This window comes from Pseudonaja textilis, chromosome Z (genome assembly GCF_049901715.1).
Source record: "Pseudonaja textilis isolate UNSWEBS1 chromosome Z, rPseTex1.2, whole genome shotgun sequence".
NCBI lineage: Eukaryota > Metazoa > Chordata > Lepidosauria > Squamata > Elapidae > Pseudonaja > Pseudonaja textilis.
This window is the reverse complement of record NC_142008.1, coordinates 845,962-870,132: the sequence shown is the minus strand read 5'-3', so window position 1 is coordinate 870,132 and position 24,171 is coordinate 845,962. Positions and strand designations below refer to the sequence as shown.

The 24,171-nt window shown below is 44.9% G+C and overlaps 1 protein-coding gene across 2 annotated transcripts; it reads right to left on the bottom strand.

Moving 5' to 3' along the window:
* Nucleotides 1–6,720: 6,720 nt before the first annotated feature.
* On the bottom strand, nt 6,721–23,279 carry LOC113451205 (EH domain-containing protein 3). 2 transcript variants are annotated; one of them, XM_026722574.2, is made up of 6 exons: nt 22,747–23,275; nt 18,158–18,334; nt 16,815–16,912; nt 13,284–13,696; nt 11,249–11,413; nt 6,721–9,750 (listed from the first exon to the last, which is right to left on the bottom strand). In XM_026722574.2, the coding sequence occupies exons 1-6, from the start codon at nt 22,971–22,973 to the stop codon at nt 9,223–9,225; spliced, it is 1,608 nt and encodes a 535-aa protein (XP_026578359.2). In that variant the 5' UTR covers nt 22,974–23,275; the 3' UTR covers nt 6,721–9,222. The 2 variants fall into 2 exon arrangements, with proteins under 2 accessions (XP_026578359.2, XP_087772422.1); XM_087916296.1 differs by having other exon boundaries at nt 9,383–9,747; nt 11,245–11,413; nt 22,747–23,279.
* Nucleotides 23,280–24,171: the final 892 nt, after the last annotated feature.

Sequence of the window (24,171 nt, the reverse complement as noted above, 5' to 3'; positions counted from 1 at the left end):
GATTTTATGCTTTTCTTTTACTGTGATTTTATTGCTGGTTTTTTTCTTAACTTTCATTTATCTTATTTTTAATTTTATTCTATTTGATTTGGGTTTGTTTTCTTTGGCTTCTATTTTCTTTATATTTTATTTCATGTCGTTTTTTCTTAAGGAAGAAGAATTGCAAGTTTTTGGTGTTGAAGAAGGAGATGAATTCAATTTTCAGTTTGACAGGAGTCCATTATTTTTGAAGACTTCCAAAACAGGAAAAACTTATCAAGGGCTCAGGAAATTCCTATTCTTTTTATTATCGGTGGTGGAAATGCCCTGCCTGAGGTTAATGGATGGCGTGGCCCTCAACCTTGAGAAAAGATGCTAGAAAACAGGCAGGAATAGAAAATATTTTCAATTATCTGTCCCAGCCCTTCTATTTGCACCGAGAATCTTCTCATTGTGTGAGGGATTTAACTTTAAATTTGGGGAGGTTCTTTCCAGCTGGAGGTGGCAGACTCACCGGGGTCTCTCTGATTTTGTAGTTTTTTTGCTCAATCTAGCATTTTATTAAATGTTTATTTTATTTTGTTTTATTTATTTATTTCATCATTTATTTCATTTTACTTGATTTTATTACTTGATTTCATTTAATTCTGTTTGATTTGATTTTACTTATTTTATTTTACTTTATTTTTATTTTGTTTTATTATTTTATCTCATGATTTCATTTCATTTCTTTGCATTTTATTTTTCTGTATTTTATTTGATTGATTTCATTTTATTTTATTCATTTTACTTTATTTTATTATTTTATTTTATTCTAATTTACTGCATTTTATTTTATTTATTCATTTTATTTTACTTTATTATATTTTATTATTTCATTTCATTTCATTCCACTTCATTTTGTTTTTATTTTACTTTATTTTTAAATTTTATTTTAATTTATATTTTATTTTATTTCATTATTTCATTTCTTTTCATTTTATTTTATTCTATTTTGCTGTATTTTATTTTATTTATTCATTTAATTTATTTTATTTATTATTTCATTTTATTTAATTCCATTTCATTTCATTTTATTTTACTTTATTTTATTGTTATTTTATTTCATTTCATTCCACTTCATTTTGTTTTACTATATTTTTTATTTTATTTTATTTTAAACATTTTTATTTTATTTCATTTCATTATTTCATTTTATTTTATTTTACTCTTTTCCTATTTTAATTTTATTTCATTTTATCATGTTTCATTATCTTCATTTTATTTCACTTCATTCTACTTTATTTTATTTTATTTATTATTTAATTTAATTTATATTTTATTTTATTATTTATTTCATTTCATTTCATTCCACTTCATTTTATTTATTTTTATGTCCTTTTAATTTCACTTAATTCAATTCTTTATTCATATTTTATTTGATGATTTCATTCCATTAATCCATTTGATAATTTCAGTTTGTTCCATCATTTTATTTGACTATAATGTTATTTGATTCCATTCCTTTTGCTGTTGTATTATTATTTTTTATTTTGTTCCATTGTAGTTTATTTTTCCCGTTTATTATTCTTCCCATATCTCATTCAAAAGGACTTCTGATTTATTTTTTCTCTCTGCATCTGCATCCTGTCCCTTGGCCAACTCAAGACAACCTCAACAAGAGTTCAGCCCCACCGGATTGGATCCATCAAGCATCTGTGTTGATTTGCTGAGTTGCCGAATTGTCATTCCAACCTTTTTTTTTTTCCCCCCTGGGTTGGCCGTTTCCTAAAAGAACTGATAATCCTGCTTGAGCAGGGGGTTGGGCTAGATGACCTCCAAGGTCCCTTCCAACTCTGTGGTCGTATGATTCCTTCCGGGTCATTTCTGGGTGAGAAGAACCAGGATGGGAGTCTTTTCCCAATCAGGAGACCCTTTGCCAGAAGAAGACGTGGCCTGGAGGTCTAGGGAAGTCTTCTAGTCCAACTCCCTGCTCAATAAGATCTTGGAGGTCATCTAGTCCAACCCCCGCCTGCTCAAGCAGGAGACTAACAGAATCACATGAATCCCAGAGTTGGAAGGGACCTTAGAGGTCATCTGGTCCAACCCCCTGCTCAATAAGAGAGTGGGGAGGGACCTCAGAGGTCATCTGGTCCAACTCCCTGCTCAATAAGATCTTGGAGGTCATCTAGTCCAACCCCCGCCTGCTCAAGCAGGAGACGAACAGAATCACATGAATCCCAGAGTTGGAAGGGACCTTAGAGGTCATCTGGTCCAACCCCCTGCTCAATAAGAGTGGGGAGGGATCTCAGAGGTCCTCTGGTCCAACTCCCTGCTCAATAAGATCTTGGAGGTCATCTAGTCCAACCCCCGCCTGCTCAAGCAGGAGACTAACAGAATCACATGAATCCCAGAGTTGGAAGGGAGCTTAGAGGTCATCTGGTCCAACCCCCTGCTCAATAAGAGAGTGGGGAGGGACCTCAGAGGTCTTCTAGCCCAACTCCTGTTCAATAAGAGAGTTGGAAAGGACCTTGGAGGTCATCTGGTCCAACCCCCTGCTCAAGCAGGAGACCCTTACCGTTGCAGACAAAGGGGTTGTCCAATTTCTTCTTAAAAACTTCCAGTGATGGGAGCACCCACCGTTATCCCCATGTCCTCCCAGGCCAGGCCTCCTATTTCAAGAAGGTCCGCTTTGAAGGACCTTCAAAAGGTCATGGTGATGAAAAGAGAAGACCACGCAAGAAACATTTTGTTATGAGGCCCCTCAGTTCTGGCCAAGGAGCCACGGAGGAGAGACCTAGAACCTGGTTGGTTGAAAGATGGAGCAATTCCAAGCGGAACACATATTACGATCCGGGGTCCATAGCCCAATTGCATGAAAAGAGATGTCCACACAATTTTTTTGCATCTCTAGAGGGTTGTTCAGGGGGACCCATTTCATAGAACATAGATATCAAGGTTCCAGCGATTGCCCTAATTAAATCATGAGCCTCAAGCCAAGCTTCAAAACAATCCAAAAGATTTATTAGGAGAAACATGCCGGCATTCTCCTAAATGAAGCCAACTCTGCCAACACGTAATTTAGAGTCACAAGTGACCCTGTTTCCCCCCTCCCCCCGGGTATGTCATCAATCACATTCTCCAATGAAGGATTTTTGGGGGCAGAAGATCTGGTAGCCTTGGCTACAATCTTCGAAAGTTAAGCATGGAATACTTTTAATTGCCGTTCTGCTCTTTCAGGTTTTTCCCCTCATCCTGCTTATGGCAACTCAAAAACGGGCATAAGAATGCTTTACAAGCTGACAATAGACTCAATAAGGCTGGAAGGGACCTCGGAGGTCCTCTAGTCCAACCCCTGCTCGAGGTAGGAGACCTTATACCATCGCTGGTCCAATGGTTGTCTGGTCTATTGTCAAAGGGATGGAAGAACCACAACTCTGGGTACCGGTCGAAATGATGATCCTGTCTTACATTTCCTTCTTTTGCAACTCAGCTGATTCGCGCAGCAAAGGGGATGACCGCCCTTCAGCTGTTCTACTTACCTGGTAAGGTGAGAAAGTGAACTAGAGAGGTTCAAATTGGCGTTTATGGAGCACTGCACCACAGGTTGGTAAACTGGTTGCAGCCCAGCCCTGGGATCCACTCTAAGATGGCGAGAGCTTCGGTCCCGTTGATGTATCCGAGGTTGATCTTTGTTATCAAGATTGGGGGTGTCTCCAAACTTGGCCATTTTGGGGGAATCCTGGGAGTTGAAGTCCACAAGTCTTCAAAGTTGTCAAATCTGAAGACTTCTGATCTAGGGCATGTTTGAGCTTGGTGAGTCTCGTAGAAGTGGATAATCTTGGAGCATCCGGTCTCCTCCAGGCCAGCTTCGTTTCCACCTTGGCTCTCCAGAAGACCCAAGTATTGACTGACTTGAGTACCCCCTTGCTCCAGAAACCTATGTTAGATCCACCATCGATGTTCACCTGGTTATTGTGGCCTGCCGGCGGCTGGCAGAGCTAGCAGCTGAGTCAGACAATAGTGAAAAGGTCGGGAGGAACTCGGGCCAGTCCTGAAGGCTGAGGAAGGCTCGGACAAGGGCTCTGCATCAGAGGCAGAGATAGGGCCAGGGCAGGCTGGCAGTCATCCGCTGCCTTCGGGCTTGAACAAGCAGTAAGGCCAGGCCAGGGGCGGCGGGGGAAGCTTGCAACCAGTTCCCATCCTGCACATGCGCAGAACTGCCAAAAGGAAGGCACGATTAAGAACTCAGGGTCGATATGGGAGTAAGGCCACAGGTTGACAATGAATGGCCTCTCCCATCAGAATTAAAAGAGAAGCCAAAGGGGAGGGGGCTTTTGATTTGTCTGTATAACCCAGCCCTTCCCTGTCAGCACTGAGTGTGGAATTATTTACCGGGCAGCGTTCCAGGATTGATAAAGGTCTGAGCTCGTTAGTCTACCTTCGCAAGACGGATGGCCAAGCCGTTGGCTGACTATGAATGAAATAAAATTCCCATTAATGTAATAAAAAGAGGTTTTTGCCAGGACTCATAATGGACTGAGTGCTTTTGGGGGAGGCTTAGGACACAACACCGGTTCCCAACTGCCTCTTTTTGGGGGGGCAGACTAGTAGTAGTAGAATTGGACCCCAAGAATGTTCTGTAAAACCCGTCAAGGAAGGACCTATGAGATAGGAGTGAAAAGCAAACTGGAGGATGAAAACCCAAGCCGGCGCATCTTGATTTTACTTAGGGGAAGGTTGGAGCAGAGCGAGAAGGTGGACCGTGTTTTTGACGTCCGTATAGCTGACGACAATGGAGAGTTTTGGAATCAAATCGTAGCAGATCAGGGTTGAACGGCGGGATACCTGGCGCCCTCCGAGCTGGGTGGTTTTCCTGCAGACATTTTGGGACTATGCTAGGGAACATTATCAGTGCTAGAAGGGAGCGGGGTTGCAGAGAGGAAGAAGTGGAGGAGGACGAGGAACATGGAGTCCATGGTGCCCGCTGAGCTTGAAAACATTTTGTGACCCAACTAGGTAATGTCCTCAGTGGTAGAAGGGAGGAGGAGAAAGAGGACAATAACTGCAGGGTACTTGATGCTCTGAGGTTGGTTTTCTTGAACACTTTTGATGACCCGACTAGATAACATCATCAGTGATAGAAAGGAAGAGGAGGACTGTGGGGTCCTTGGTCCTCTCTGAGCTGGGTACTTTTCTTGCAGACATTTAATGACCCAACTAGGGAACATTATCAGTGCTAGAAGGGCATGTGAAGTTTGCTCTCGGTTTATATACTAGTAGCTTCCCCTGTCAATGTTGGGCAGAGGTGTGGCTTTCTCCTTGGCAGTTCCTTGATTAGGTTACAGGTAGGTCTCGACTTATGACTACAATTGAGCCTCTGATGACCCAAAGGGGCGTGGTACAAAGGCAACACAGTCAGATAATCAGTAGGAGTCCCTTTATTAGCTCCAACTTTGCCCCCAATGTCCTGGTTACCTTCTGGGCTGGAGGAAAACTCTCCCAGGAAGAGTCTTTGGGCTGCAGACTCAAGCCCAAACCGTGGTCAACAAAAACTGTAACTATAAGTCCAAACAAAGCAAGGTAATTAGTCTGGCAAGGCAGGAGAAGGAATTTCAGGTGTGAAGGAAAGGCCGTAATTCAACACGGTTGGGAAGATGCCAGGAACGCAGATAAGCAGTCAAGAGAAACTCATGTTTGTTCCCAGTAGATGCCGCACTCAGCTTGCATCTCTTTTAAACTACCTTCCCAGGTGTGGCTAAGGGAATCAGGGCCCTTTCCTCCTCCGTAAGCCATGCAACACATCACTATCTTCCCTGTTCCTCTCTGTGTGCCCTAGGATGAAGAGGGGGTGGGCCTGGGTCTTCCTCTGAACTCCCTCTCCCTTGTTCTACCTCTTCCCTGCTCTGCCCAGATGGACTTTGCCCTTCCTGTTTCCTCCACAGCCAACAGAGCCACACTCCCACTCCGTCAACTGTTCATCCTCCTCCTCAGATTCAGACTCCAACAGGGGCATGACAGAGCCCCACATTTCTGTTTGTTCAGCGAATTCTGTCCCATTTGACAGCTTTCTTTGCCCTGGGTTGTTAAATGAATCACTGCAGTCGTTAAGTTAGTCACAGAGTTATGGTGCGACTCTGCTTTCCCCATGGACCTTGGCCTGTCAGGTTGCAAAAGAGGATTGTGTGACCCCCGAGACCATCACAAATACAGTTGCCAAGACTGAAGTTTGATCACATGACCATTGGGATATTGCAATGGTCGTTAAGTGTAAAAATCCGGCATAAGTCATTTTTCTACAGTGCCGGGTCACTAAATAAACCATTGTAAGTCGAGGACCAACTTTATTGTTTCCTGTTCTCTGTTTTGTCATTAATATAGTACATAGATGAGAGTTTAACAGGCAAATAAAATTAGTAAATTATCAGCAACTCAGTAGTAATCTAGTAGTAACTCAGTAGTAATCTAGTAATAAATTAGTAATCTAGTAGTAAATTAGTAGGGCCTGGTTTAGAAACTGAAATAGCTGTAAAATATTAATCAGTATTCAAGTAGGGGAGACAATATATGTCTAAAAGTGTGCTAGTTATTTTTTGAATGTACTGTACTTTTTAAAAATATTCCATTCCTTTTGTTGTTGTTTTTCTTTCGAAATTTTTTTTTGGGGCGTTTTGCATTGTAACTATTTTTTTTGGAAGAAAATAAAAATGGAGCTTTTTTTGAAAAAAAAAAGAAAGAAAGAAAGAAAACACGCAGAGAAGGTTCTGCTCCATTTGCTTTATTAATAATGACTCATTTTCAGTTGTTTCTAAATTGTCGGGGAATTCCAGCCTCGCGAAACACAAAGAGGTTTTGCCGCTTTCAATTCGAACACAAGACAGGATCACACACACAAAAAACGGGAAGGATAGAGAGATGGAGAAATAAGCGAATGAGAGAAAGAGAGATTCACATAGACACAGACACACAGAGGGGTGGGTTGCTACCGGTTCACAACGGTTCAAGTGAACCGGTAGCTAATGTTATCATTTCTAATAGCCGGTTCGGCAAACTGGCAAACCCCACCCGTGGCTGGCTCTGCCCACCCTCCCCACCCAGGAGTTCCCGCGTGGCCCGTTTTAGATGCCAGGTAAGTGTAGGGCCCTCACGGCGGCTCAGGGAGGACAAAAAAATGGGCCTCCCGGAGGCTCTGGAGCCCAGGGAACCCGTTTTCACTGTCCCAGAAGCTCGAGGAAAGCCTTCGGAGCCTGGGGAGGGCGAACATGGCCCGCTCACCCAGCAACCGGGCAGAGAACCGGTTGCTAAAATTTTGAAGCCCACCACTGCACACGCACAAACACACACACAGAGAGAAACTATGCTTTAAGGAATAAACATTAATATTTAAAAAATGCAAAATGGTGGAAAGTTTCCTCATAATTATGCGCTGGTCCAAAGATCTTTTTTCCCTATGAATGCACCAATTTTTGTTCACTTTCTCCGACTGTGTTTCAAATTTGAAGGTTCGTTATTTAACTGTGTGAAGTGTGTAAGACTTAAGTGTTTTCTCCTGTTTTTTTTTTCATGATCATCAAAACATTTTCTTGGTTTTATAAATAAATGGGCAAACCAGGTTAAAAACAGGGGGAAAACCCCCCACTCCTACCAAAATTGTGGATTCTCAATTTTTCTGTTCAAAAACTCCTGGTGGGGCTTTCCTAATTTTCCCCCCCTATAAATCTGATTTATTTAATGTTTTTTTTCTCTTTCTTCCTAGGTAGGAGGGAAGTTAGTGATCCAAAAACATGGAAGAATGAAAAGGGGAAAGAAAAAAAAAAAAGGAGTGAAATTGCACAAAAACGAATGGATCTCGGAAGCTGCCGAAAAATTCCTTCTGGTGGTGTATGACAAATGCTACACAAAAACTCCTCCTGGCCCTTTCCTTTGATAATGTGGTGTTTCTTTTTTTGCAATTTTTTTTTAGACACGTGATAAATGCATTGCGATATATATATATATTAATTACACATACACATGGGATATATATGTTTCTATATATAATATTAAAATAAAATAAGTTATAGGCGTCCGGGTTTTCTGTTTCTCGCACTCTTTCGAAAGACAGTAGAAGTTTGTTCTGTCCGAAGCGACAACAAGTTGTAGGTCTGCACACAAGGCCAAACAAAATTCACAAATCGAGATGTGAAATGAGAGGCCGGAAATGAGTTTGGCTCAGCTCTGGGTTCACATTTTCAACCTCCAGTAGGTGGCTCCTGTGTCTGGAGAAGGTGTAAGATGTAATTCGGCCCACCTGAAGACCATCCCTAGGGGGAGATGGTCTCCTCGTGGGACGGGAGGTTATTCGGAGGCAACACTGGTGTAGAAAGGGTTGCGATTTGTTGTAGGAAATGGGCCGACGACGAGCGGGGATTGCAACGGAGCTGAAATGCGGTTGTTAATGGTGTGTATGGAGGAAAGACAACGATTTGACGTCCAGCTTATCTAGAGGGGAAGATCTAACTTGTTTTACGGGTTGGAAAAGCTCATTTCCGAAGCTGGAGATACCCAGGTGACATTGACCGCCTAAATGAGGTTCAACCTTCTAGAAACCTTCCGGATAGTGAACTTCTGGGGGGTGCATCACACCCAACTTTTGTCGTTCTTTAAATCTAGAGATTCCCCCATTCACGATCAAGAATGAACCACCGCGTTCTAACTTACAAAAGTGGTCTTCTGGAACATCCATGGAGAAGACATCCCTTCATCCTTAAAGATAAATGAGAGAAGACGATGTTTCTGACGGACCACGGGTTCCCAATGGGCAGAAGACCAAGTCATGGGATAGATGTATCGGCAGCCCGAGTCTTCATATCAAAGGCCAGGAAGGTTGAACGTCAAAGAGGTCTTCCCAAGACACCGAGGTGTAAATCTGAAGTCCTGATATTTCATCCAAGGGGATGACTTGGTCTACAAGGCTCCCTTCAACAGGTTGAAGAGGAATCCAATCCAATTCAACAGGTTGAAGAGGAACCCAATCCAATCCAATTCAAACCCTTGGTTGAAGGCCAATGGAGGATCTTCTCGAAGTTCTGCCGTGACTTTCCTTTGACAAGACAGGGACCAGGCAACAAGATATGATATCAAGAAGAGAGTTGCATAATGTGACGACAAAGCACAGCTGAGGTCGACCTCCCGTTTTGTTTTCCCCGGTACGGTTGTCCCATCAAGAGGTGGACCTCACGTATCTCCAGACCTTCCCATCTCCAACGGCATTCCGGAGGTCAGTCAGTCTGCCATTTTCCTCTTGGATGGTGGGATGAGGTGAGGCGGTAGCTCACTCGGAAGCTCGTGGCCTTCCAATTTGACCTTGATGAGATGGTTGGCCAAGGCAAACTCTTCGTCGTCCAACATCCCATCCTTGTCAATGTCGGAGAGTTTCCAGATCTTGCCCAGCACGGTGTTGGGGAGTTTGGACCTCACCATCTCCTTCTTGGCGTTGGCCCCAGTTATCTTCCCATCGACAGGGGACAAGGTGTAGAAGATCTCGTCGTACATGGGCTTGTCACGGGCCACAACCCAGGTGGCGTCATCAATGCCTTCTCCAGCACCTTCTCCATAGCCATGTCCGAAGGGGCCATGGAGAGTCCCTTCGAAGGCCCCACCTTTGACCATCTGAGCCGGCCTCTGGGATTCTTCCTGGCGCACCAAGACCATCAGCTGGGCAATGTCGTGGGCCAACATGTCTTCCACTGCGTCCAACAGCTTGGCCTTCAGGGGCTGAAATTTGCTGAAGTCTTGACCTTGGAGCTGCTCCTGGAGAAGGGCGTTAAGAGATGGGAGAGAGGGTTGGGGGTGGGTGGGTGGAGGTGGCAGAGATTGAAAAAACAAAACAAAAGAACCCCCGGTTGGAAAGGTCAGAGACGGACTCTGGTCTGAGCAGGGGGTTGGACTAGAAGACCTCCAAGGTCCTTTCCAACTCTGTTCTTCTGTTACCCCGTTTCCATGAAAATACCACCTACCCTGAAAGTAAGACCTAGCTTGATTTTTACACATACGCCCAATATAAGCCCTACCCCCCAAATAAGCCCTAATTAAGATCCCGCCCACTCCAGAGTCGATGGGTAAAAATTAAGCTTGGGTGGAGCTGCCCTACTGCTTACCTTTGGACAGGTGTAGCCAGGCCTCGCACACCTCCACACCTGCCTTGCCGGTCTATTTCTTCTGCAGCCGGCAAGGCTGCCCAGGCTTTCCTGAAGGCCTCTGTAGCTGATAACAAGCTCTGGATCGATCCTATCAGCTGCACAGGCCTTCAGGAAAGCCTGGTCGGTTGCAGGAGAACTTCCGGAAGGAGGCCAGAGGCGACATGCACCAGTGAGGTTAGTCAGTGGGTGACATCCCCCGAAAATAAGACCTGGTGCCTTTTTTGGCGGCAAAAAAAATATAAGACAGGGCTTTTATTTTCGGGGAAATGTGGTATTTGGAGGAAGTGAATGGTTTCTTGCTAAAGGGGGTTGGACTAGAACAGGGGTGCCAAACTCAAGGTCCGCGGGCTGGACGTGGTCGGATCTGGCCCATCCCGGTCTACTCAGTGCGAAGAGGAAACAGGCCAGCAGTTTGGGGAATGGCAGCAAGCTGGCCACACTCATCCAGTTGGCCACACCTGCCCGGCCCCCGCTCCCGAGGTCAACCACAGCTCTGATGTGGCCCTCAACGAAATTGAGTTTCACTAGAAGACCTCGAAAGTCCCTTCCAACTCTGTTCTTCTGATATTCTGAGGAGGAGGACGAGGAAGGAAGGAAGGAAGGAAGGAAGGAAGGAAGGAAGGAAGGAAGGAAGGAAGGAAGGATGTCAGGCAAAGGAAGGAGAAAGAGATGAAGGAAGAGGGATACAGGGCAGAGGAAGGAAGGAGAAAGAGGGAGGAAGGAAAGACAAGGCAAAAGGAAGGAAGAAGGGAGGGAGGAAGGAGGACACAGGACAGAGGAAGAAAGGAAGGAGAAAGAGGGAAGGAAGGAAGGAGAGGGAGGACACAGGGCAGAGGAAGTAAAGAAGGAAGGAGAAAGAGGGAAGAAGGACACAAGGCAAAGGTAGGAAGGAGGGAGGGAGGGAAGGAAACGGACAAGTGTAATTAGAGGACCATCTGACCATGGGATGCTGCAAACCATTGCAAATGCGGGCCAGGTTGCCGAGCGGCTGACCCCCAGGGCATTCTGGGACGTCCACACCCCTGGAAAGACTGCTCCCTGCCCCCCTCCCATTCAAAAGAAGAAAGACCCTTTTTTGAATTTATTTTTTTCCTCTTCCCATCACTCACTTGCATTTTTTTTAAATTGGGGAAATCCCCTGGCGAGATCTGATGCTCTCGCTCAATCCGGCCGTAAATCTCGCCCAAGTTGTTGACCAACTCTTTTTTCTTGTTGTCTTTGCCAAAGACGGAAGGCATTTCTTTCTTCAGAGAGCTGATGATGTAGGCTTGAACCTAGGGGGATAAAAAAAAAAGATAAAATAATTCAAAATAATACCGTTTTCCCCAAAAATACAACCTACCTTGAAAGTAAGTCCTAGCTTGATTTTTACACGGGCGGCCAATATAAGCCCTAATTAAGATCCCACCCACTTCAGAGTGGATGGGTCAAAATTAAGCTAGGATGGGAAAGGGGAGGGTGGGGGGTGGAGCTGCCCTACTACTTATCTTTGGACAGTTGCGGCCAGGCCTCGCACCCCCCCCGACACCCCATTTCTTCTGCAGCCAGCAAGGCTGGCAAGGCTTTCTTCCTGAAGGCATCTGGAATTGACAACAAAGCTCCGGATCGATCCTATCGGATGTAGGGGCTTTCAGGAAAGCCTTGACAGCCACAGAAGTGGTTCCTGAAGGCCCCTGACAGCGAGGAGGAAGCCAGGGGCAATGCGCACAAGCGAGGTTAGTCAGTGGATGACATCCCCTGAAAATAAGACCTGGTGCTGCCTCAGAGTCGGATAGCTGTCAGTTTTCCAGCAGTTACCCCCATTTGAATCTTGAGTCTCAAGCCAAACTTCCAAAGGATTTATTGAAAGTTAACATATCCGGCACTGAGTGGGTGTAGTGATTCTGAGGCACGTAATTCATTGTCCCCTTTGACCCTGGTTTTCCCCCCACCCCCCGGGTGTATCGTAATTCATATCCTCCAATGGGACACCTCCATAGCCCAGAGTCATCATTCAGGCTCTCCAGTTAGAATTTTGCACGGCAGAAACTTCGGTCACCTAGTTACTATCTTTGAAAACATTTATGGAATTCGCTTTTCGTTTTGCAAACAGCTGCACTGCTCCCCCCTCCCTTTCTGTTGCCGCTCTAAAAAGACCATAGAAATACTTTATGAGTTGACATTTGCCTTTTTTGGTGGCAAAAAAATTATAAGACAGGGTCTTATTTTGATGGAAACATAGGTAACAACAACAACAACAATAAATAAAAATTCAGATCTGAAAGAGATCGGTAGCCAGGGTGAGATTCTGCATCCCCCCTATGGGTATGTCAAGCAGCTGTGAGGATTTGTTTTAAATAAAACAAAATAAAAATATTATGTTCGTCTTTATGTCTTTATGACGTTTTTGCCATTCTAAACAGGCTTGGTTGAGGATCTCCGGTGCTCTCCAAGTTGGCTGGTTGTCTCTCCGACATTTCCTTATCCAGATAAGGAATGTTATCAGTGCCAGAAGGATGGAGGAGATGGAGGAGGAAGAAAAGAGGGGAAAGAAAATGTAGAAAAAGCAGGAGGAAGAAGAGGAGAAGAAGGAAAAGCAGGAAGAGGAGGAAGGGGAGAAATAAAAGGACTAAAAGGACAAGGAGGAGGAGACGGAAAAGGAGAAAGAGGAGAAGAAAGAAAAGAAACAGAAGAAGGAAAAGGAGTAGTAAAAGGAGGAGGAGAAAAAAGAGGAGGGGAGAAGGAAGAGAAGGAGAAGTAGTAAAAGGAGGAGTTGAAGGAAAAGAAACAGGAGGAGGAAAATAAAAAGAGGAGGAGGAGGGGAAGAAAAAGGAGAAGGAAGAGAAGTAAAAGGAGGAGAAAAGGAGGAGTAAAAAGGAAGAGGAGGAGGAGGAGGAAAAGAAGAAGGAAAAGGAGCAGGAAAAGGAAAAGGAGAAAAAAAAGGAAGAGTAAAAAGAGGATGAGAAGGAAAAGTAGGAAATGAAGGAAAAAGAGTAGCAGGAAGTGAAGGAAAAGAGAAGGAACAGGAGGAGAAAAGGGAGGAGGAGAAGAGAAGAAGAAGTAAAAAAAGGGGAAAGTGGAGACGAAGGAAAAAAGAACAGGAGCAGGAGATCCACCCAAACAACCTCCCAGTCCTACTCAAACCCTTCGGCACGCTTCTTTCACCTTGGCCAAGCGGGCCCGTTTAATGAGGTCGTTGAGTTTCCGCAGCGCGGCATTCCGGGGCAGGCTCTGGATGTCGCGGAAAAGATCCTGCTCCTCAGCTTCGAAGAGCTTCCGGTTATCCGGGATGAGCAGCGGGTGAGACCAGAAGGAGCCAATGTAAACCCGGATGACCTCGGGGGTGTTGACGATCTTCCCCAGCGACCACATCAGGGCGCCGTAGACGCGCATGAGCTGCTGGGTCTCGATCTGGTCGGCCTTGTTGAGGACGACACGCATCTTATCCTCGTGGTTCTTCAGGGCTTTGATCACCTCTGAAAACTCATCGGAGATGTCCAGCTTGTGGGCGTCAAAGAGGAGGATGATGCGGTCTACCCGCTCGGCGAACCACTCCAAGACGGCGGCAAAATCGTAGCCTGGCCGGGAAGGGAGAGAGCGAAAAATTAGGTAATTTTTTTTTAAGACAAGCGAGGAAAAGAACCAGGCTGTTCGGGAGTTCTAGTCTCTAGCCTTCAAGACAGCAAAGACAACTGGGTGACTTTGGGCCAAGGAGCAGATGATGGGGAGTTCTAGTTCCACTTTGGATATGAAAGTCAGATGGATGATTTTGGGCCAATCACCAGGAGATGGTGAGTTCTAGTCCTACCTTAGGCATGAATGAAAGACAGACGAGTGACTTTGGGCCAATCACCAGGAGATAGTGAATTCTAGTCCCACCTTAGGCATGAAAGCCAACTAGGTGACTCTGTCCCTTTCCCTCAGCCCAGCCCACCTTACAGGATTGTTGTTGTGGATAACACAGGAGGAGGAAAGAGTATGAGGTATATTTGCCTTGTATTTTGTTCTTTTAAAAATATTAATATGTAGGTTTTCTACAGTTATGCTTTTCAACAATATAAGCCACTCCAAATTCCCCTTTATTTTATATAAGATGGGTGACCAAGAGATTTAATTAGAAATAAAATTAAAAAATCAAGTTTAAAAAAATCAAACTAAAATAATTAAAAATTAAATTAAAAAAGTGAAAATATTTTTAATTATAAAAGAAAATGTAATAAAATGTAAAATATGAAACATCAAATAATAATATCTAAAATCAAATGTAACATAATAAAATATATCAAATTAAATAACTAATAAATTAATTAAATGTTAAATTAATTACATTAACTGATATTGAATTAATTGCATTCAATAAAAAAGATAAATTAAAAAGTAAAATTATTAAATTAAATAAAAAAATAAATTTAACTGATGTTAAATTAATATTAACTGATATTAACTGATGTTAAATTAATTACATTCAATAAAAGTTAAATTAAATTAAGTTAAAAAGTTAAACTATTAAATTAAATAAAGAATAGATTAAAATAAGAAATAAATGAAATCATTACATTAAACAAAGAATTAATTTAAAAATTAAGTTAAATGAATGAAAGTTAAGCAATTAAATGAAATGACAAAATGAAATCTGTTCAACACATGAAATTCAATTATGAAATTGAATTGAATTAAATTACGTAAGTAATTCAATCAAATAGAAAACAAAATTAAATCATGACAAGAGATGCCATAACTCAAGTCACAGATTAAATTACATTAAATAATTTAAACAAAACCAATTCAATCTATTAAACAAAACTATTAAATGAAACGAACTGGAAGCTTTCAAGGAGAGATTGGACTGCCCCAACTGTCAGAAATGGGGTAGGGTCTCCTGCTAGGGAGAGGGTGGGGTGGAGGGTTGGATTAGATGACCTTCAGAGCTCTCTCCCCACTCTTGTTCTTCTGCAACTATGAAAGTTAAGTTCCAATTCAATTAAATATTTATCGGCACTCCTATTCCAAAGATCTGGAAGCTCTTATTTCATCTGGAGCCATTGTAAGCTTTCCATTAAATTCTGCCTATTATCGAATTCCGGTATATCTGAGGATTGTGATGCTATCTATTATTTAATAAACCCACAATGAAGCCGTTGGAAGAACATCGTCTTACATAATTTAGATTTTAGAACGATCCGGGGTGGGGGCGGGAGGGAGGGAGGTAAAGGATATTTGCTGACGGAGAATTACGCCAAGGGCAGCTTGCAAAATGACTGTGATCTCGTTTATTCATGAAACATGAAACTCAGTCGACGAAAACATTTAAAAATGTATCACAAATATGGTGACGACAACGATATCTTTTATGCATTAAAAAAGTGAAACTCGGTCAAGTGAACGTTTAAAAATTTATCACAAAGGCCAGTGACCGGTGCTAATGGTTGTTACGGGTTGCTGCCAGTGTTTATTATTATTATTAGCAAAGTATTATTATTATTCACACATCATCATTATCAGTATTCTGGTCCCCAAAAATATGTGCTATCCTGAAAGTAAGTCCTAGCTTGATTTTCCATGTGTGCCCAAGATAAGCCCTAATTATTATTTGCACATAATTATTATTACTACTATTACTATTATTATTATTATTAATTTCTTCCGGCAGTCCTCATGAAGAGCAGTTGCAGAATCTGCAAAACCTCTCCTCGCTCGGCCAGTCGAGCGAGGATCAATCAAAAAGCTCTCCCCATCTTCAAATATATGAAAGGAAATGAAATGAAAAAGTCATCTGCTGACTGGAAGATTTCCAGCCGTCCTCACGACTGACGACGGTCCATTTCGGCCACACCCAGCTGGGGGCACACAGATGGCCAGAACTCAAGGGGCTGCGCCCACTCGGCCATGTCCACCTCGGGAGCGAGGGCGGGGGCAGAGGTGGTCACGCCCACTCAGACGGATACACCTACCTAAGGGAACTCAGATGGCCACGCCCACCCGGCAGAACTTAGTTGGCCACGCCCACAACCGTGCCCACTCGGGGGGGGCACTCAGATGGCCAGGCCCACCTAAGGGAACTTAGATGGCCACACCACTCAGCCACGCCCACCCGGCTGCAGTGAGCCTGTTATAGACCCAATTTGGACACGGGGGAAGGGGAGAGAGAAGTCCGGTTTTCCAAATTGAAGATGGGAACGCCGGTTTTACCCACCTTTGCCCAAGCCGCGATTCATAGAAATACAAAGTTGGAAGGGACCTTGGAGGTCATCTAGTCCAGCCCCCTGCTCGCGCGGGGTACTCTTACAGAATAATAGAGTTGGAAGGGAACCTGGATGTCATCTAGTCCAGCCCCCTGCTAAGGCAGGAAACCCTATGCCTGGATGACAAAGAATCTCCACAGACACTGAATTTTTATTTTTTAAGTTTTTCTCCATCTCTCGTCAAAGTCAACATTTCAATCCATGCAGCTGAGGACTGGAACATCCTCAAAAAGGACGGAAAAAAACCCAGAAATATTTATTTCCCCCAACAAGAGGGCAGTGTGTATGTGTGTGTGTGTGTAACTTCACAGCGTGCCTGATTCGCTCCCGTGCCCACGTCCGGCTGGACTAAATGACCCCCCTCACCCCTTCAAGGTCCCTTCCAATTCTCTCTTCTGATTAACTTTTCCTAGTTCAACGTCCCCCCCCCCACCAAAAAAAACCATGGAATCACCTCGGCTGATCCTTTGTTTCTCTCCGGAAAGGATGCCGGGGGTATCAATCACACTAATGCTGTCCAGGACCGCATTCGGCAACTGGGCACACACAAATCTGAGGGGGAAAAAAAAGGGGGAGAACCTTGAATTATTGAAGAGAAAAGAAAAATAGAATTTTGTGCGTTTTTGTTTTTTGTGTGTGTGTGTGTAAGAGAGAGAGAGGGAGAGAGAGAGGAGAAAGAAAGAGATGGAGAGATATAGGGAGTGATAAAGAAAAAGAGAGAGGTAAAGAGGGAAGGAGGATGAGAGAGAGAATGAAAGAGAAAGCAAAAAAGAGAATAAAAGAGAGAAGGAACGAGAAAATGAGTGAGCGAAAAAAAGATGGAGAAAGTATGAGGGGGGAGAGTGAGAATGAAAAAGAAGGGGAGAAAGAGGTGGAGAGATATAGGAAGTGAGAAAGAAAGAGAGGTAAAGAGGTAAAGAGGGAGGGAAGGAGGATGAGAGCGAATGAAAGAGAACGAGAGAAGGAACAAGAGAATGAGTGAGAGAAAAAAGATGGAGAATGTATGAGAGGAAGAGTTAGGGAGGGAGAGGGAGAATGAAAAAGAAAAGGGAGAGGGAGGGCGAGAAAATGAGAGAAAGAAAATGAGCGAAGGGAATGAGAGTGAAAGAGAGAAAGAGGAGGGGAGAAAGAGAGATGGAGAGAGAGAAAGAGAGAACTCCAAAACCAGGTCATGAGATGGCCTTTCTAACCGTAGTCGTTAAGTGGAGCGGTCACTAAGCGAGGACCACCTGCAGTCAGTTAGAAGTATCCGGTATCTTCCCTGAAAATAAGCCCCAGCACAGGGATTGGCAACTCGCAGCTCTGGAGCATGTGGCTCTTTTATCCGTCTGCTGCAGCTCCCTGTCACTAGGTGGCTCCACAATCGATAGGGCTCTCGGTTAGGACAGGGAGAGGAAAAAACGTTGCCGTGCTAGGAGGAGACTCTATGGTGGGGGAACTGGACTCCTGGCTTAGCATGGTTTTTTTCAGGATGCTTGTAATAGAAGCTCTACCCTAAAAATTATCCCCAGTTAAGATTGTCAGCTAGACGGACTCATTTCATTACCATATTTCCCCGAATATAGGACCCAGCTGGAGAATAAGCCCTAATGTGCCTTTTGGAGCAAAAATTTAATATAAGACCCGGTCTTATTTTCAGGGGAAACATGGTTAAGATTTTGGAAGCTGAAAAGAAGTGATTGACAGATCAGAAAAACCAAGCTCTTCTATGTGGAAGAACTGATGGAGAGCGAGTTTGTTTGGCCCAGCCTTCCCTCAAAAACCAGTTTCCCCCAGTCAAACCAGTTTGGAACTGACCGATTCAAGAAGGCGTTGCCAAAGGCGTTAAGCTTCCGGAAGGGCTTCTTGGGATCCACCACCAGGGCGTTGCCAGGGATAATCCCTTCCACATCACCCTGCATCACTGCGATGAAGGAGTCCGTCGTGGGTTCAGGACCGATCCGCATCCCGGGGAAATCCTGCTCCAGCAGGTACCTGAAACCAGAGTTTGAGCAGACAAGCCATCATTGGTACCTGAAACCAGATATCAAGTAAGCCATCACTGGTACCAGAAACCAGACATGAAGAAGAGATGTGGCAAACAAGGTTGTAAAATGGGGCAAAACTCCCTTAACAGATGTTTCACTTAGCGACCAAAATTTTGGGCTCCGCTGTGGTCGTAACTTGAGGACTACCTGAAGTGAACAAGCAGCAAAGATTTACTTCACAACCATCCCTCAACAACAGGCAGGGATTCCCTCAGCAACGGTGGCAAGCGAGGGGGTCCAATGGGGACCCAATTTGCTTAATGACAGTCTTGCTCAGTGATGGTCGTAAGTCGAGGATGGCCCTATTGGGACTGAATTGGCAGTGCGGAATGTGGTTTATATTGCAACCAAGGAGGGATGATGGTGGAAGATGACTGAGCGGATCTGACACAGCAGACAAACAAGCCGGGTTAAGAGGAGGAATGGAAATAACAAGCCAGCTTTGGCAGAAGAGACTTGGATTGAATTTTATTTTTCCAGCGAGAGGAGGAGGAGGAGGAGGAGGAGGAGGAGGAGGAGGAGGAGGAGGAGGAGGAGAGGTGTCAAGGCACAGCTGGAGAAGCCCAGAACTGGACGGGCGTTTCCAGCTGCGCTTGGCTGGCCTTAAAAAAACAGACCGACTCTGATCTCGGCTTCTCTGGAAGAGGGTTTGTCAATCTTGGCTGCTGGAAGATGGGAGGACTTCCATTCCCAGATTTCCCCAGGCAGCATGTTGAGAAGCACTAATTTCTCTCTCTCTCTCTCTTTCTGTGTCTCTTTCTTTCTCTGATCTTCCCCCCCTTGTCTCTCTCTCTCTCTCTCTCTGTCTGTTTGTCTCTTTCTTTCTCCCCATCCGTTTCCAACTTTGGCCAACATGGGTCGGTGGATTTCAAGTCCCAGAACTTCCTCCAGGCAGCATGTTGAAATGAACTATCTTTATCTTTCTTTGTCTCTTTCTCCTCCCACCCCACTTCTCTCCCTCTCTCTTTCTTTTTCTTGCGCTCTCCTTCTCCCCCTTTCTTTCTTACTTACTTTCTTTCTTCTTTCTTTCTTTCTTGCTCTCTCTCGTTCTCTCCCATTCATCCCTCCATCCCATTCTCAACCTCGGTCACATCCAGACGAGCGGCATTCAACTCCCAGCATTCCCCAGCCAAGCATGCTGGCCTGCAGCCTCACCATTTCCCTTCTCCCACATTAAACCCAGTTTATTTAAAAAAGCCTGCATTAAAATCGAGGTCTTGGCTCTCTGACGCAACTTTTAACACATACACCCCAATTTATGACTGGGGAAACTACTAACCAACCCCCAACAAGCCTCCTTCAAAGCCACTCAAAATACCATCATCCTTATCGGGTGCACCAAAGGGGGGGGGGGCGAAACCAATCCTAATTAAACCTGGTTTGTTTGAATTCCTACTTCAACCTTCCGTAGGGCGATTGTACGTTGGGACAAAGACGAGGCTCATCATAAAATAGTAATAAATCGGGTGGAAACACCCCCCCCCCGGCAAGCTGAGCTCTTTTATTAATGACCGCGCATTGGATTAATCATTAACTGTGGTTAAAATGTAGTTTGTGCCAATCCAAGGAAGGGTATATATACCAAGGTTCATAGTAGTGACAATAAACCTGGTTCAAAGATCAGGAGAATTATCAAAGAAGAAAGATAAATCAGATTTATCGGGTATTAAACGAGAAGGCTGGAAAAACACCGATGCGAAATTGCGACCTTCCGATGAAGAATTGGGGGCCGTGGGGTGAATACTGCATTCACTTAACAACCGCATGACGCAATGCTCTGCGTGATGCTAGCAGGAACGATCCCCCAAAATGGGCCCTGCAATGACTTCGCAAGCATGTCATTTAATGATGGAAATGGCGGGATGTGTTTCATTGCGGTTGTAAAATGAGGACTATCGCATTGCGATTGAAGAGATGGGGGTTCAATTCCCATGGACATCTGACCACAATTTACATTTGTGCCCAAACCTGGGATTTATTTCCACCCTCCCCTGCATTCCAACAATGGATTTGTTTAACAACCACGGTGTTCATTTAACAACTGTCATAAAAAAGGATAATAGAATTGGAACAGAAATGTGATCAGAAATAAGCATGATTGAATTACGACCACTGCGGGCACAGCTTAAGACGGTCATAACTCCAGGATGTTTGATTTCAACCCAAGATGTAGCAGCGAGATCGAAGCAGCGAGAATCTTGTTTTAAGGAAACACCCCCTCCCCAGAAAATAAAATGAAAATAAGAAAAAAATAAAACAAAGAAATTCAATACAATAAATAAAATAAAACAAATTAAAAAATAAAAATAAAACCAAAGAAATAAAACAGTAAAAAACAATAAAAATAGAATAGAATAAGTAAAAATAAAAAAACCCAATAAAATTGAATGAAAATAAGATTAAAATGAATGGAACAGAAAATAGGAATCAAAAAGAAATAGAACAAAACAGAAAATAGAATTGAATAAAAAATAGAATAGAGGATAGACTACAAAATATAGAATACGATCGAAACTAGAATATAGGATAGAATTGAAAGAATAGAACAGAATTGCAGTTAGAAATAGAAAATAGAAAAGAATAGCAATATGAAAGAATAGGCAATAGAATTCGATAATAGAACTGCAATTAGATAGAATATAAAAGAAATAATAGATTTAAAATTAGATTAGAAAACAGAATAGAACAGAATTGCAGTTAGAAAGAATAGAAAATAGAACTGAAAGAAAAGAATTGCAATTGGAAAGACTAGAAAATAGAACTGAAAGAAAAGAATTGCAATTGGAAAGACTAGAAAATAGAACAGAATTGCAATTAGAAAGAATAGAAAATAGAATCAAAATGGAATATAGAATAGCAATTAGAAAATAGAATTGAATAAAATTGCAATAAGAATAGAAAATAGAACAGAATTGCAATGAGAAAGAATAGAAAAAGGAATTAAATAGAATAGCAATTAGAAAAAAATAGAAAATAAAATATAGTCTACAAAATAGAGAATAGATAGAAATTAGAATTAGAGAATAGAACAGAATTGCAATTAGAATAGAATAACAAGATTTGGAAGGGATCTTAGAGGTCTTCTAGTCCAACCCCAGCTCAGGCAGGAAACCCTCCACCATTCCAGACAAATGGTTGTCTAATCTCTTCTTAAAAACTTCCAGTGTTGACACATTCACAGCTTCTGGAGGTTTGGTCATGAGATGTCTCAGGGAGCACCAAGGACCCCACAGTCCATCCACCCTCTTTCCTTGGCTGATGATGTTCCCTAGCTGGGTCACGAGACGTTTGCAAGAAAACCCGACAGCTCAAGAGCCCACAAATAAATTGCATTTATGGCAAAACATGGTCACCAAACGGGTAGTAGCACCGGTTGAATCCATCCCTGGTGGAGGGTGTTTCTTTGTGGTGTGTGCTGAGTGTTATTCCATAAGCCAACAAGGCTCTTTTCCCCATCTACCCAACCTGGGGGGGGAAGAATCATGGGAGTTGTAGTCTACCCCATTTTAAAGGCGGCGGCGGGGGCTCTTTTGAGAAGCCTTCAATGAGAGACACCAAAGGAGGGCTTGAGCCCATGACTTCCAGCCCCATCGCGACAAGCCTCTGGTGCCAATCAAATTCCAGCTGGGGAGGAGATGGGAGTTGTAGTCCACCCGCTCTGAAAGGGGCCCAGCTTTGAGAAACATCAGACGGGGTGGGAGTTACCCATTGAGGGCCAACCCAACAAGGCTCTTGTTTCCCCACTGGTCCCAGCTAGGGGAGTCATGGGAGTTGTAGTCCAATCCCCTTAAAGGCCCACCCATTGGAGAAAGACTAGGCAAGAACCATCAGTTGAAGGGCGCCCAACTACTCCAAAGCCAACAAGGCTATGCTGCTCATCGATCCCAGCAGTAAATGATGGGAGTTGTAGTCCCATCTTCAAAGAGGCCCAATTGGAGACCTAATCACTGAGGGTCGCCCAACTACTCCAAAGCCAACAAGGCTATTCTCCCCATCCATCCCAGCTGGTGGAGGATCATGGGAGTTGTAGTCCGCCAACCTCCCCGCCCACCTTCGAAGAGGCCCCACTTGAGGCTCGCCCAAGGACTGCAAAGCCAACAAGGCTATAGACTCTCCCAGCTGGGGGGGACGATGGGAGTTGTAGTCCCTCCAACCTTAAAGCCGCCCCCACCCCCAATTCGAGAGCTACCCACGGAAGGTCGACGCCCATCCCTCCCCAACCCAACCCAGCCCAGCTGATTCGAGGCCCATCGGTTCCAGCCAGACGGGGGACGATGGGAGTTGTAGTTCCCTCGATGAAATTTTGGCGCTTTCCTCCTCCTCCTCCTCCTCCTCCGGGCAAAGAAGGGCGCCCCCTACCGGATGAAGGTGGTCTTGCCGGTGGAGTACTGGCCCACCAGCAGCACCATGGGCTTGTTGTCGAAGTCGGCGTCCTCCAGGGCGGGCGAGTGGAACTCGTGGAACTTGTAGTGCTCCTCCAGCGGCAGCAGCTTGGCCTTGTAGAGCTTCTTCAGCCCTTCGCTCACCGTTCGGAAAACCTCCGGGTCCTTCCGACGCCGGTCGTCGCCGCCCAGCCAGCTGAACATCGCCGCGGTCGCCGAAGATGCCAGGAGGAGGAGAAGGAGGAGGAAATGGAGCCGCCTCAGCCGGCGGCGGGAGTTTAAATGCCAGCCCTGCCAGAGGCCGGCCCCGGAAGCGGAAAGGGAAAGCCGCGCGGACGACAGCACTTCCCCTCGGAAAGGACGAGCAAGCCGCGCTAGTCCCTCTCTCTCTCTCTCTCTATGGGTGCCAACGGGGCTTTCCGGTTTAGGTGGTTAGAGGAAAGGGAAGACGCGCTAAGGGGGCGTAGGCTGTGGAGGTGGGGTTTCCGGTTAGCGAGAGGAAAAGTGCGGGCGCACTGGGAAGGATACTCTATGGCGGGAGGGGGTGCAGCTTCCTCGTAGAGATGGTAGAAGGGAGGCCGCGCTAGAAAGGGACTCTATGCCGTGAGTGGGTGCGACCCACTGGTTGGCAAAAAGAATGGAGGGGGTTTCCGGTTAGGGAGAGGAAGAGGGCACTAGGAGGCGTCTCTCTCTCTCTCTCTCCTTCCCTCCCTCCCTCGCTTTCGGCGGTGGCCAAGCTTTCCGGTTAGTTGGTGGAGAAAGGGAAGCTCCGGTTAGTCTCGATGGCTGGGATCCGATTTTCCGGTCGGCTGAACAATGGAGAGGCACTTCCGGTTAGGGAGGGGTGAAAAAGGATGCCGCGCTAGGAAGAAACTCTATGGCGGGAGGTCTAACCTTCTGGTTGACTAAACAAATGACGGGGACTTCGTTTAGGTAGAGGAAAAGCAACGTCGCCCTAGGAGCCGACTCTATGGACGGTGGCCTGGGCTTTCTGTTTAGAGGACAGGGAAACCGCGCTAGGAGGGGACTCTATAGTGGGGGTTCCGGCCTTTTGTCCGGTCCACGTTTCTCTATGATTGGCCTCGCATTTCTGGCCGAGCGTAAGCCGTGTCTCCACCTCTGAGATTTTTCCTGTTACGTAGAGAAGAGGCACGCCGCGCTAGGCGGAGTCTCTATGGCGGGGTCTGTCCTTTTGATCCAGCCCCCGAGCTCCGTTAGCTTACGATTTTTCTCTGCATTGTTTTCCCTCTGCGGTCTCGGTCGCCGCCTGGCGGCCAAGTTGAGCACGCAGGCGCAGTTGGGTAGGAGGGCGGGGGAAGGGCTGTCGCGTAGGCGCAGAGCGGCCTCGTGATCCTTGGTTCTCCGCAGAGGGGGGCCGTCGCGCATGCGCAGTCCTCCGCAG